We start from the raw sequence: 14,639 nt of genomic DNA, 5'->3' as shown, positions 1-14,639 counted from the left end.
CAGTCTGAGTGAAAGTCAGCAGAACATCACATGGAAGTTACAACAAGCTCCTTAAGATCTGCCTCATCTTTTATCTCTTTTCTTATAAGTTGTTAAACCAACTTCAGCCTGTATTTAATTATTATATTCATTTGACAGAGACTTTCATTCATTTTCTTCATATTGTGGCAAACAGACCAAAGCATTGCCTTGAATTTATCATTTATTATTTCTATCAGACCAAATCGAATCAAACACAACACACAGAGCTGCTCCCCATAAACTGAACACATTGTGTGAAGACAATACTATATTTCACAGACAGTGTGAAGGCTATTTGGTGCTGTTTGTTTGTTTGTTGTTTACCAGGATATCTCAAAAACAACACAACACTTCAATGACATTCGGTGCAAAGTTGGGCCATGAACAAGAGAACAAATGGTTTTTGATGGCAGAGCATCCTAAAGGGCCCCGAAAGGAGCCCGAGCACCAAGGAGACAACTAAGAGATCAGAAACAAGATGGTGGACAAGGAGCCGTGTGTTCTGCCACACAGAGGTGCTGCAAAATGCCTTCGTTAAAAAAACACGAGTTGGTCTCAAACTGAATACACACTTTCTAGGATGCTTTTGAAGGACTTTCTTTTTGCAACAAGAAACCCAAACTCCTTATTGGACGACATATTCATCATGAAGACATTCATGTATTAATAAGGTTGTTAGTAGAGTCGTGTCCTGCCGTCAGACACGGACAGACCTAGAATATAAACACTGTAACAACGACTGATCAACATGAACGTAATACTGATGGAACATCAAACACACAGAATGCATGTCATCAGATTTATGAATGTCAACAAACATTTGAAACAGTAACGGTGAAACAGGCAACACAAGGTTAGAAGAGTTAAAACACACAGAAGTAATGGACCGATGAAGCTGTTCAGAAGCTAGCAGACATCTTGGTGACGTCTTGTTTCAGGTCCACGATGTGCGTCTGGATCCTCCGGTGCAGCTCGTCCATGGAGGCCGACAGCGTGTCGAACAGAGCCTGGACACAGAGAGGACCGGCGCGTTAGTCTGAGAGCCGCCAGGGAAACACAGAACGGACCCGTGCGGACGCGTCGGAGGAGCACACACCTGAGTTTTGGCCGTCTCCTCGCTGCACACGTCCCTCAGGCTCTGGATCTTGGCCTTCAGCTGCTGCGTCTCTCTGGAGATCTCCTGGATCCTGTCGGCCTTCTCCTCGCGCTTCTGGTGGATCTGGTTGCACTGCCTGGAGAACCGTGCAGTGTTGGTTATTCAAAGCGTTCAGCTTCACAGAAACAGGATTGTTCAATTATATTTATCATATTGACTAATATGTAAATTCGAGAGGAGCAACGGATCATAACTCTCAGGAGCAAAATTAAAGAAGAGAGCAAATGTAACTTTTAGAGATCCGATCATTGATGATCCATAACGCCACCGTCCCAAAAATAATATCAACCGCTCTGAAGTCTGTAAACCACAAACATTTCTAAATCCTCTAACTTTTGCATTTTAGCTTTAAAACCACAAAATTCAGATGATAAGGAAATAAAAGATTGTATTTCTATGAATTCATAAAGTCTTCTCATTAGTATTTTTAATGATGTATTATAATCTATAAAGTTCATCACCAAAGCTACATTTGAACCCATCATGGAAACTGTTATTTAAATTCGCCGAATCGTCAGAGCCTGAATGCATCAGAGCCTGAATGCATCACAATGTAACTGAACTGAGCCTCCGGCTGAAGCATGTTAGCGGTGCTGCCACTAGCTCTCCTACGGTCAATTCAACATGATTAGTTCTTCACAGTGTAACATCATCAGAGACTAGACAGCATTAATGCTGCACATTTCTACTGAACACAAGAGTGAAACTGTGTTTGACACTGTGGTGGTTAAACAGATAAACAGCGGTCCGTTACACCACTGGTACGTCCATGATGCTGTGAACATACCCCATGACGTCCTGGACATGGTGCTCCTTCATCTCTCTCTTCTTCTGCCTGCGGATGTTCTGTTTGGACTCCTTGTCCAGCTTCATGGCCAGCGCTCTCCTCAGCTGGCATTCATCCACACACAGGTTCCTCAGAGCCTTCTGCGTCTTCTCATACTGAGCCGTCAGCTCCTGGAGCTGCGCGCACACACGCGCACACACACACACACACACACACACACACACACACACACACACACACTGCTGATGCAGAGTTGCACAACAATGAGCTGTAACGGAAGATCTAGCAGCACGTACTGCCAGAAAAAGCTGTCTGACGGCGAGGCAGGGAAGTATTCTAAATATAGCCGCTTTCAAGCCTCTAGTTCGCCAATTTAGCCGCCATCTTGTTTTTTTGCAACCAGAAGTGACACTAGAGGGTGAAGTACAAGCAGAATGCTGAATAAGACATTTTCAGGCAACCAAAGTGTTATCGTTAACTTTGGTGAACTGAAAACACACAGACGTGAACGTCCTAACTCCCATGATGTGGATAACGCCGTGGTAGTAACCTGTCAATCACAGTAAGCCCCGCCCTAAAGCATACTCTGCTTTATGGTCTGTGTGACTCTAAATGGATCATAATTTACTAAATGAACATCATGCTGTATTGAAGAAGACTTGAAACTAGAGACTGAGACCATAAACTCATGTTTACGATGTTTACTGAGGGAATAAATCAAGAGAGAAGTAGAGTCATTTTCTCATAGACTTCTATACAACCAGAGGAGTCGCCCCCTACTGGTCAGTAGAGAGAATGCAAGTTATTATAATTACACACTATGAATAATAAATGCTTCATATAACCCACTTCAAAAATGCAAAGGTTGTCAAACACCAGGTCATGGACTAATACTGGGCCTTTGGAACAGAATAATTAGCTGTATTTACACTAAACTTGGCACACTCTATGCAGCGGTATTCCTCATCACTCTCTGCCACAAAGGTGAACCGTCTGCTATCACGTCCTTCACGACTAGCAACGAGTCGATTTGTATGTTCAGAACGGTTGTGTTCATGTTGGATATTTCATGCTCTGGTGAAGTGGATGTGGACGGGCTCTGCTCTTACCGCCTCCGCTCTCTGCTTGGAGTTGTTCATGCTGCTCTCCAGGTCCTGCAGCAGGTTGAGCATCTGCTGGACCTCGGCCTCGGTGTGAGTCACACGTTGCACCATGTTCTGCAGCTCCACCATGTGCTCGTCCGCCTCTTTCTGAAATCAAAGACAGGAAGTCTGCCTTTCAAAACGACGGCAGACTTTTGGAGACGACCCCGGTTTCTGTTCTTTCTTCATCTACTCACGGTGGAGTTCTTGATGTTCTTGATGTTCTCCCTCATCTTCTCCATCAGAGTCTTCAGCTCCTCTGGAGAGTCCACGATCTGAGACGTGAGTTTGCCGATGTCCTCCTTCAGGTTGCAGACGTCCACCTTCACCTGGGCCTGAGGCACACCAAACAGCACACAGCTCGTTTAAACCACTCCCTCAACTCTTACTAGGACTCTGGGACGTCAGACCAAAGTACCACATCATCGTGTTCACAGAGGAGGTATATGATCCGTATCAAACGTTCACGTACCAGTTTCTGAGTCTCCTCCGCAATTTTGGCTTTCCACTCTGCCATGCTTTCACGTTGTGCATCCTGAAAGGAGATTTAGTTTCACTTGAGAGCGCACACACACACACACACACGTCTTATCATGTGACTGAGCATCATCACCACCTACCACTTCCTGGTATTCGTGGATGTTGATGGCCTGCAGCTCAGAGAGAGCGGCTGCCAGCTCGTCGGCCTCGGTCTGCTGCTCTGGTGGGATGGTCCTGAACGAGGATGAGAGGCGGAGCGGACACGCAGCTCATTACATAATTATTCATGAAGTTATTAGTTTGTGATCTTGACATGACATTTGTTTTCAAATGTTCACCAAATAGATCATTCCATTATTTTTGCAAAGAAATAAAAATAATCAGTCAGTTAATCTGTCCGTTATGTCCACTCAATTAAAGGGACGGTTCACCCCAAGATAAAAAATATATATGTTACATTTGACAAACTCAACAGCAATGTCTCTTTGCAGAAATGATGACCCCGGTTACTCGAGAGAACCCACAGATTTCATGTAGGAACTACTTTCTTTCAATCGAACTGCACCCGCTAACCGTATCACCGCGCAGGAGGAAGCTACCCGATACCGCTAGCTCACCTAGCACAACAGAGCTAGTTACACTGCAGCTCAGCCGAGGAGGATCGATATGAACATCTCAGAGAAAGAACACAGCGGTGGGGTGAACTGTCCCTTTAAGGAATGAATCTTTGGTCTGTAACCTGTAGATTAAACGCTCACAGAGCCCAGGGTGGCGTCTTCAAATGTGCTTGTTTCAGAAACATCACATTTTAAAAAGATATAAAACACCAGACATTATATTAAAGAAGCTGCTCTCTCATGTCTACTTACGTGAGCGTCTCAATCTTCTTCTCTGCTTCTTTGATGCCTTTGGTGTCAGCCTGCAGCCGGTCCATGTCTGCCCTCTGACAACAGGGAGAGGAGCTGTTATACACGCACGCACGCGCACGCACACACACGCACACACACACACACACCACCAGGTTTAACACTGTATCATCCATAGAAACTCATCTCATGCTCTGAGATTATAAAGATATCAATTTGAAACTAGAAAAAGCATTTCCTGCTGAAAACGCGTTGGAATGCTGAAAACTGAAATTAATCGCAAAACATTGCTGAAAATAGATATCCAATTCAAAAACAAATTGCATTAGAATAACTACTAGTAGTAGTAGCAGTGATATTTGCAGTAGTAGTAGAAGTATGATTAGTAGTAGAAGTATTAGTAATTAGAAGAAGTAGTAGAAGACGTAGTATCAGTAGTCATAGTAATAGCTGTAGTATTGGTCGTAGTATTTAATATCACAGTAGTAGTAGTAGTAGTAGTAGTAATAGTAATAGTAATGGCAGTAGAAGATGTAGCAGTAGTAGTAGTAGTGCTAGTAGCAGTCCTACTAATAGCTGTAGTAGTATTACTACTTTTAGAAGCATGAATAGCAGTAGTAGTAGTAGCAGTTGTCGTATAAGTAATAGTAGTAGTGGTAGTAATAGCAGTAGTGGTAGTAATAATATTGATGGTAGCAGTAATAGCAGTAGCAGTAGTAATAGTAGCAACAGCAAAAGTTATAGTAGAAGTAGTAGTAGCAGTAGTAGTAGTAATACTATATTAGCAGCAGCAGTAGTTAGAGCATTCTTTTTTTTTTAACAAAAAAGCCTAATTTTGAGCTTGTTTAAATACAGTTAATCCATGGGGCTTTTATTTTGAAAGGGTGGGGCTGGGTGGGGGAGGGAGGGGGAGAGGAGACATAATCATAATGTTTGACACACATAAACAGAGGTAAATGACAGGCTTCATCACAAGCAGTTCAGTTAGAATTCACTCTCTGGGGCTTTTATTTTGAAGTGGGGTGTGTGGGGGGGGGGGGGGGGGAGGAGGGTGGAAAGACCTCTGAAGATCCCTAAGACCTGAATGACTGTATGAGAGAGACACAGAGCGAGACGGAGAGGAGTGTATGTGCGCGTGTCTGTGTTTATCAACATCACTAATTGGCTCAATCGCGAACACCTGTGTGCCTGAAGCCATTTGAAAATATTCTCCATAGAGATCCCATTGAAAATAAAAAGCTTAATAATTCAAAAAGTTTAAAGGTTAGAAGTATGAAAAGTCACAGCACCCCTCCGGTGAAAGAGCTGAACATTTTGATAGTTGAATGGTTTCTGTAGCTTAAAAAATGAAGGAGAAGAAGAGGTGCGACGGAAGAAATAGAAGAAGTTGAATAAAGATTTGAAGAACAATAGTTTGTTGTTGTTGGAATGCTTAACAGCATTCCAACAATAAAAGTATTTTTGTCAAGGAACCACGTCGCCACCGCTAAACACTGTCATACGTGAGCTGCCGAGTGCAAAACATTCATTACATTAATACGTATTCATAAGAGCACACAGAGAGAACATGAAAGAAACCGTATGTATGCATCTTTCAGGACCTTTGCCTCAGGTTTTAGCCTCCACCACTAACCCCCCTGCCCATCGCTACACCTGCATGGACCAACATCACATACAAACTTGGCCTGCTTCTCGAAAACGATGGCCATCCTCTGCTTCCTGAAGTAGAGGAAGTTCATGATGGCACTCAGAATAGTCAGAGTCCTCTGTTTCTCTAGAAGAGGGAGAACACCGGTGATGTGCTTTCAGGAGGAAACTGTGGACGGATGAACCTGAAGAAAACAACATGTACTTACGTGGAGCTAGAAGGTCGCTCAGTGAAAAATCGTACACCCAGCACACCGGCAGAAACTGCTGGCTGTGAAAGGATCGCACACATGGAAACACAATGAAACCATAACTCAGAGCTGCATCCTTCCAAGTGCTGCACTGAGAGTAAGAAAAACATCCACGAGTTCTCTTCACTAGAGTCTGCTCGGCTTGTTTACATCCATCTAAACACAGTGTTTATTATCAGCAGTCCTTCATGGTGTGGTTGGTTCACATTGTGTTATATATCTAGGAGAGGAAGTTAGAACACTCACATGCGTGTGTAGACGGTGGTGACAGCAGTGGCCCCCTCATGATATACCGGGTTCTGAATGTTCTCCAGAAGTGGAACCTGTGGGGGAAAAAAAACAATCGCGCTCTTAAACATGGGAAAGAAAAGATTCCGTTCATCAGACGGCTCAGTGTGGCCCCGGTACTCACCATGGAGTCACACTCGGGCCTGAAGTGAGACAGGAGATGCACCACCCTCATGTAGAGCATCTGAACCGCCACCGGCTGGAAGAGAGAAGCGAGCGCCACGTTAACCACGTGTGGTGTATCTGACCAAAGATGGTGGAAACTGATTGTAAACTGAATATTTTGGGGGTTTTGGATCGTGGATCGTATTAAAACCAGAAGCTGGTACCTCACGTTTGGCATCGGGAAATCACAGCTGGCAACTTTAATAACTTTCAGACATGTTATAGACAAGAGTGCTCCGATTCATCAAGAAAATAATGATCAGATGAATCAATAATGTAAAGAATCTTTAAGATCCAGAAAGTGTTATTTTACTTTCATATGATAAGAAAATCAGTAAACCCTCACAATACAGCTGCTGGATGTTCATTGTCTCTAACTCATTTTAAACTATGAATGGATCATCAAAATCATTCATATTCTGTGGACTGACTGATTGTTGCTGCTCTTGTCTCTGGACTTCTTGGTACAAACCTGGACCGTGGTTTTCTTGCAACATGCTCATATAAATATGAGCATGTTGTATTACGGGTCTACAGACTGCTTTGGCTCTGTTTTCACAACACTTTCAATATGAAAACTTGTAATATGAATGGCTGAACTAGCCTGCAGAACAAAAAATGCTGCTTGTTCATACAAAGCGCAAAACATTAAATGACACAGAGCAGAGATATTAAATAAATTCATCATTACTAATAACTGAACTTCAATAGTTTTATTTTGGTTACCGTTTTCATTTTCAGTCACTGTACTTGGTGACTGGGGTTTACTGTGTCATGCTTTCATAACTTACAGTATAAATACACTGTACTTTGTGTGGTTTATTGATGAAAACCTATCTTTGAGAAAAAGTACCTCTGTTTTCAAGATAATTGGTTATTGTTTGAAATCATTTAACAGGTAATGGCCATCTAACTTTACAATTTACAACAATGATGAACATACTGTAGCGCTACAATGTTGTGGTGTGATGCTCATATTTAAAAAAAATAAATACTCAGTTCAGTTTCTTGCACCATTTGCGTTATAATATAACGTTATATCTGAGTCCGTTTTATGTAACGCTACTTTCTCACGAACCGTGCACAGCTGCTCATTACGTCGCTGTTATCAGACGGTTCTCTTCTGTTCTCATGGACCGTAGCGGCGGTGAGCGGACGTTACCTTTGGAGTTGGAGTCAGGTCGCTCTTCGTGAAGTGTTTCGCCTCGTGACCTGCGAGAACTTCAGTTCGGTAAAAATTCACTATCGCATCCGCATTATAGAGAGGGAATGTGTTATCAGACATGGTGGCGGTTTCAGTGCGAGCTAAACACCGAAAGAAACAGAGGAACTTTTCAGCGGCGACACAAAATTGGCGCCTTAAAATGACTTCCTTGTTGATTTGTACACGGCGAATCTGATTGGTCATTTCATACTTCTTCTGTTACGAGGGAGATTATACATGACTCTCCAGCGCCCTCTGCCGCACTACCCGTGTACAACTCTTGCACTGTCCCAACCTTAACTTTAACCTCATGCTGTTGACAGGATTGAATTGAATGTGTAATGTTTGGGTGTCTTACTAAGTACATTCCGTTGTGATTTAAGAACAAATTTAAGACGTGCACAATAATAAATAGCATAAAGCCAAAATGTAAAACAGCAGCTATTTTACAGTTATGCAAATAAACAAATGCAATGGTACAAGTATAATCTATTCTTAATGCAGTTTGTAGGATTGTGACTAGAGGGACATAATAATTGAGTTATTTGAAACCTTTTTGTATCAATATATTATATTGTTGCGGTGGGTAATCATAAAATCCATTCCAAGAAAATGTTGGAAAATAAAAAGTTTTTTTTAACTTCTGTTGGCTACTCTGCAGGTTGTATTTCATCCTCCTGGTCGACACTCCAAACCAGCAGGGGGCGCTGATGTGACACCGCGATTGTTACATTTGCACGTGACAAAACACGGAACTCACTGCTGTGCTCCTGGATGCTGAGGTTTCACATTTTTAAAGTCAAAGCTTACTGTGTGCAATGACTTTGGAAAGAGTTATTGACCGGATAGTTTGTACGTCGCGAAGGTTTGGGATTTGAGCGAAGAATGGAGGAGAACTGGGCCGAGAGGATCTCTGCATTCTCCCACAGTCCGTCTCGCTTCCTCTCCGGGACGACAGCCGAGGCTTTCCTCGCAGAGCTGCTCCGCGAGCTCCGAGATGACAGAGCCAGTTACAGTGTCAAGGTAACAAACAATATAAAGTGAAATGTACACGAAGTTAAACCCCGTGCTTCATCGCTGTGTTCCCGCCGTTAGAGTCACGAGCAGAGCTCATATTAACGTTGTACGATGTGGGTGCAGCAGCCAACACTTCATTGACAGATTTTTAAACGGAGTTTGGCATGTGTCCAGTCTCAACACAATGCTAAACGATTTCGTTTTTAATATTATAGTAGTTGAATATATATATATATATATATATATGTGTATATATATATATATGTATATATATATATATATATATATATATATATATATATATATACATATATTATATATATATATATATATATATATATATATACATATATTATATATATATATATATATATATATAATATATGTATATATATAATATATGTATATATATATATATATATATATATATATATATATATATATATATATATAATATATGTATATATATTATATTATATGTATATATATTATATTATATGTATATATATTATATATATATATATTATATATAATATATTATATATATATATATATAATATATATATATATATATATATATATATATATTTATATATATATATAATATATATATATATATAATATATATATATATATATATATATATATATATATATGGTTTTCTTATTACTCTATGTTCATAAACGGAATCTTTTTGGACGGTTGGACAAAATAAACAATTTGAAGATGTGGGCGTTTTCACAGTTTTTCATAATTACTCCTATAAATTGAGTACTTGACACATGTGAACACTAATTGCCTGTATTAGCTGTGGTGTTTTTCTTTTTCCTGTTGAATGCTTAATGTAATCCTTTCCATAATTCTTACATTTCATCCATCCTCAGGTCCTCCTGTTGTCCCCGCTGTGTGAGCACCCGACTCTGCTGTGTCCCTCGGACTCTGTGGGCGAGGAGACGGCCCTGGAGCTCATGTCGGTGTTGGACCAGTGTCCTCCCAAGTCCGTCCAGTTCCGCTGTCACCTCCTCCTGGCCCTCACCACCGTGCTGGTCTGCACCTCCTGCGTGAGCCTCCGCTCCCGTGCGTTCCAGGACTTCCTGGACCTGCTCCTTCAGATGGCCCAGGACACCGCGGACCTCCAAGGGGACGGCGCACTTCGCTCTCTCCGGGCCACAGCTTGCGACTGCCTGCGGGAGCTGGAGGCCTGCTCTCCGGGCCTTCTCTCCCAGCGCCTCGAGCTCTTGGGTGGGCTCCGGCAGAGAGAGACCTCCCGGCTCCACCAGGCCTACGCGGGACTCCACGCTCTGGTGTTGAGGAACGCCGTGTATCGGCTCACCCAGGACGCGGGAGCTGGTGCCGAGCACCTCAAGGCTCTCCTGGGAGGACACACATCAGTGGCATGGGAGGCAGAGCTGGACTCGGGCCCGATGAGCGACAAAGACTCCTCAGCCATATTGTCGTCTCTTGTCCTGGGACCCATGGGCACCGTGCCAACCCTCCAGACCGGGCCCGACTGTAAGGAGTTGCGTTCGGTCCTGTCCTCCCTCCTGGAGGAGTCCTACCTCCTCACGCCTCTGTGCCAGGCTGCACTGCTGCACAGACTGACGGAGGTGGTTGCCATGGTGCCTGGTGTCCCTCCGGCCGTATTCAGAGCTCAGCTGCTGCGACTGCTGGGCACGAGCGAGGTTTGTGTCAAATGGACCGAACTAGTCTCCTACGTGTTTCACTCACCTGTTGATGTTTACCAGCAGTTTCTGTTTTAATTCAAAATAACAACAACACTTATTTCAGGTATTTAGATTTCTTTTCTCCTACCTACTGCAGTGGTTACTCCAGATAATCCACAGGACACACTGTCGACAGTTCTCAGAGGGACTATTTCTTCAGTAGAAAGTAGTTCCACTGAAAACTGTCCACAGTGAGCTCTGTGGATTATCCTAAGTAACCATGACATCACCCAAGACAAACCAAGACACATTGCTGGTGATTTGTTCACTGTTAATTTAAGTTTTTTATTTTTATTTTTTTAACTTAACTTACAAAATACATAATTGTTTTGCCGTTTGGGTGAACTGCCCCTATCAGCTACAATAAAAAAAAAAATAAAAAAAAAATATGTATATATATATATTGTCTGTCTAATTTATAGAAGACAATGTCCCTGTGATTGCTTCACAATAAAAGCCACCTTTTGTTTTGCCAGTTGAAGGCTTTTAATTTGAAGCACGTTGCTGTAGGAGATGTGGGGATTGCAGTAGCAGTACTCTGATCCAGCTGTAGCCTGTAAGCAGGACGGGGTCTGTTAATGAGGTGATGAATACTAATGCTGGGATATACGCGTGTGAATATAATCTGAATACTGCGGGGGAAAGGCGGACCCCGCCAGTAAAACAGAGAGACTGCTACACAGAATGTAAATACTTGAAAAAAGGATTATTTGCTTTCTTGCCTGGAGTTAGAATATACTAGATCAGTGATTCTCAACTGGTGGGTCGCGACCCAAAAGTGGGTCGCGGGCCTTTGCCTGACAAAAAAAAAAAAGTGATTTTATTTTGAAGGGCATTTTTTATGCAGCGGAATTATTCCAGCATTTACGGCACTTGTTCAGCGGTGCAGGAAAAACACGACCAATGTGTTGTGAATCACATCACGTGATGAAGCTCAGCCAATCAAATATGGGCATTCTGACAAGTTTCCTGACTTGAGTTGAGATGTACACACACGACACACGGGGGAGAGACGAGGACATATGAGCAGAGCAGGACTATTTATTGAGGTGTGAGTCGTGAAAGTCAAATCATAGAATGATCTCCAAAAGAGAGAAATGGCCAGAGAGACCAGAGTCATTAGACTCTGAAGAATTCACCTACATGAGTCTGTCCAGTCAAACACTCATTTCTCTTTTTAGAAGATGAGAAAAATATAACATTGTGGCTTTTTCACTTCACCCTGAATGAACTGAATTTAAAGCTGCAGGGCAATTCAGTGAAAATTATTTTTGCTAAAATGAATTTCGTGAAGTAATTAATTTTTTAATCCAGCTGTTATTTTACTTGAAATAAGAAGAACATTTATTTATGTATTTCTATGTATTATTTATAATCCATCCAGTTAAATTTCAAAAATGAGAATAATATTTGTTAAAATATAATTGATGTGTACTTTCTTTATTTGATTTGACAGTTGTTTACTACACAGAGACGTTACTACTACTAGACCTCTTCAATATAGACATACCCAAATTATATATATATATATATTTTTTTAAATTATCCAATAGAAAGTCTCCGCATAAGCAGCTTTCGGTTGACCTCCACAGTAACTCTTTGTTCCCCTCCTTCCAGGTGTGCCTCCTTCACAGCACGCTGCTGTTGAAGTCTGCGTTCACTGACAGCCTGTTCAGCGCAGAGGACGAAGCTTTCATCCTCCAGCGGCTGGTCGTGCTCTCCCAGCACCCGCTGCTGAGTGCGCCCGAGAAGCTCTTCTACACGGACTGCCTCCTGCACTTCCCCGAGAACCGGCCCATCGGCTGCGGCGGCGATGGCGACGAAAGCCTCCCCGTGCTGCTGACCCCGCGGCTGGCCTCGGCCCTGGCGCCCACCGTGTTCAACGACAGCGCCACGGGGCTGGCCCGCTTCAATCTGCTGTCTCTGGTCTACCTGGAGGAGGCGGAGGAGGGGGAGGAGAGCAGGGGGCTGGCCTACCTCTACCAGCACCTCGCCGCGCTGCTGTGCGTCGTGGCCAACGGGGGCAGCCGGCAGGTCGTCGTCACCTTCTTCAGAGCTGCTTTCCTCTTCCTGTCCTACTTCTGCCATGTGGAGCGCTACTGTCGCAGCCTGACGGAGGAGCTGTGCGAGCTCTACCTCCGCCACACCCACCTGGCCCCGCACGTCATCAACCTGGCCGACCAGGTCCAGGACAAGCTTGCCGAGTCCAACTGGGCGGTGGGGTTCCTGAGGGCCCTCCAGGGGGTCATCGCCGAAGCCCCGCCCGCTCATCTGACCTTGCGGGACCTGAGCTGGCATCTCAAGACTCTGGCCCGCGTGGCGGAAGAGGGAGAGATCCCCCAGCACAGCACCGTGCGCTTCCTGTCCAGCGTCACCGCTCCGTCTCCCTCCTCTCCGTGCGCCGGCGGCGACTGGCGCCTGGGGAACAGCCTGCTGGGGGTTTGCCGCCGCCTCCTCGTCCACCCCAGCCTGGACTCGCTGCTCATCCCTCTGGCCGACGTCCTGCAGCATCTCACCCGCTGCTACGGCGACACGGACATCCGGGACCACGCCCGCCTCTACTACACCCTCCTGACCACTCTGTCCCGGGAGAAGCTGGCCGGGGTTCTGGCGCAGGGTTCCGTTGAGGGAGGGCGGCAGGTCAAGAAGCGATCGCTGTCCTGCATCATGGCGGAGAGCGAGGGCTTGGCGAGCGCGCTGACCATCCACCAGACGGAGAAGTCGATATTCCGGCTGATCGAGGCCCGTTCTGAGCCTCAGGGAGAAACACAAACTGACGAAGTGAGCGACCTACACCTGAATGAGACTATCCCAGCAGAGGCGAACGCAGCTCTGGAAGAATACAGAGCTCAGTTCGACGTCCCCGGCTTCGCCTCAGAAGTCACCCTAAACTACCAGCTGACTCACATCGAAGGCGACTCCCGCTTCGATCAGCTCTTCAGCATACGCCTCCACTTCAGCCTCACGGACGACCACTACGAGGAGCTGGGCGACATCAGCGTCCCGCGTCTGCTCAGAGGGAGGCCGTCGCCCGAGGTCCGGCTGAGACTGAAGCCCAGGCGGCCCTACCCCACGACGCTCCACGCCAGCGCCGTCTTCACCACACAGGACGGCCTCTCCTGGTTCACCGTCCTGCCGCACGTCCACGTGGCCTTCCGGCAGGCCTTCGCGCCCCTTCCCGCTCCCCCGGGCTGGGGGCGCGGCGGCAGACTGGGCCTGTTCCAGGGTCTGTGGGATGAAATGAGCGCAGAGGAACAGGATGACTGTGCTACCAGCCTGTTGTGCTGCCAGCTGAAGGAGGTGGCTCTCACTGCCTTGGTGGAGAAACACTTCCTCCCGTACCTCATATCAGACCTGACCGACGAAGAGGAGTTCAAAGTGCTGTTCTTCCTCCCGCCGCGGTCTCACGTGCTGCTGAAGATCAGACCGGGGGACCCCGTGCACTTCAACGTCGCCACAGATAACTGGCAGCTTCTGCGTCACCTAAACTCTTATCTCCTCACAATCACGTCCTCACAGGAACAGACCGGACTGTGATGCAGCTGACTCGCTCACCTTTTAAAAAATAAATTATTTTAAAAGCACATTTTTAAATAACAATCATTAACTTTTTTGTCACGCTTTATTAACTCCAATTGCACTTGAAATTAAATTGCTCAAAATATAGTGATTGCATTTTAATTGTCTTGACCCAAAATGACACAAATGTGTGAAATATGTTAAGTCAGAAGAAGCTCATTGGTTGCAGACAAAAGACACGATTGATTTTCTTTCATCATACTCACGACTCACTTCCTGCGGTTGGGTTCACGCTGTTCTGCTGGTCTACAGTTGTTGTTGGTAACATGAAGCAGAGGTGTAAACAATTCATTTAAAGAGCAAACATGCTGA

General features: G+C 44.7%; 2 protein-coding genes across 2 annotated transcripts; one reads left to right on the top strand and one right to left on the bottom strand.

Moving 5' to 3' along the window:
• Positions 1–82: 82 nt before the first annotated feature.
• On the bottom strand, positions 83–8,170 carry nuf2 (UF2 component of NDC80 kinetochore complex). Its single transcript, XM_079295969.1, has 13 exons — positions 7,966–8,170; positions 6,763–6,837; positions 6,597–6,673; positions 6,309–6,370; positions 6,129–6,226; positions 4,456–4,529; positions 3,727–3,820; positions 3,579–3,641; positions 3,304–3,441; positions 3,074–3,214; positions 1,965–2,140; positions 1,118–1,253; positions 83–1,028 (listed from the first exon to the last, which is right to left on the bottom strand). The coding sequence occupies exons 1-13, from the start codon at positions 8,086–8,088 to the stop codon at positions 921–923; spliced, it is 1,365 nt and encodes a 454-aa protein (XP_079152095.1). The 5' UTR covers positions 8,089–8,170; the 3' UTR covers positions 83–920.
• A 621-nt stretch (positions 8,171–8,791) lies between these two features.
• Positions 8,792–14,430, top strand: ap5b1 (adaptor related protein complex 5 subunit beta 1). Its single transcript, XM_079295934.1, has 3 exons — positions 8,792–9,030; positions 9,909–10,706; positions 12,366–14,430. The coding sequence occupies exons 1-3, from the start codon at positions 8,893–8,895 to the stop codon at positions 14,283–14,285; spliced, it is 2,856 nt and encodes a 951-aa protein (XP_079152060.1). The 5' UTR covers positions 8,792–8,892; the 3' UTR covers positions 14,286–14,430.
• Positions 14,431–14,639: the final 209 nt, after the last annotated feature.

The sequence above is a fragment of the Melanostigma gelatinosum genome, assembly GCF_949748355.1.
Source record: "Melanostigma gelatinosum genome assembly, chromosome: 3".
NCBI lineage: Eukaryota > Metazoa > Chordata > Actinopteri > Perciformes > Zoarcidae > Melanostigma > Melanostigma gelatinosum.
This window is presented reverse-complemented; position numbering and strand designations above follow the sequence as displayed.

Coding starts and splice junctions, on each gene's coding strand:
- ap5b1 (XM_079295934.1), top strand. CDS start 8,893: ATGGAGGAGAACTGGGCCGAGAGGATCTCTGCATTCTCCCACAGTCCG. Junction 9,031..9,908: donor GAGCCAGTTACAGTGTCAAG/GTAACAAACAAT, acceptor ATCCATCCTCAG/GTCCTCCTGTTGTCCCCGCT. Junction 10,707..12,365: donor GACTGCTGGGCACGAGCGAG/GTTTGTGTCAAA, acceptor CCCTCCTTCCAG/GTGTGCCTCCTTCACAGCAC.
- nuf2 (XM_079295969.1), bottom strand. CDS start 8,088: ATGTCTGATAACACATTCCCTCTCTATAATGCGGATGCGATAGTGAAT. Junction 6,838..7,965: donor ACCTGACTCCAACTCCAAAG/GTAACGTCCGCT, acceptor TCTCTCTTCCAG/CCGGTGGCGGTTCAGATGCT. Junction 4,530..6,128: donor TCGAGAAGCAGGCCAAGTTT/GTATGTGATGTT, acceptor CCCTGTTGTCAG/AGGGCAGACATGGACCGGCT.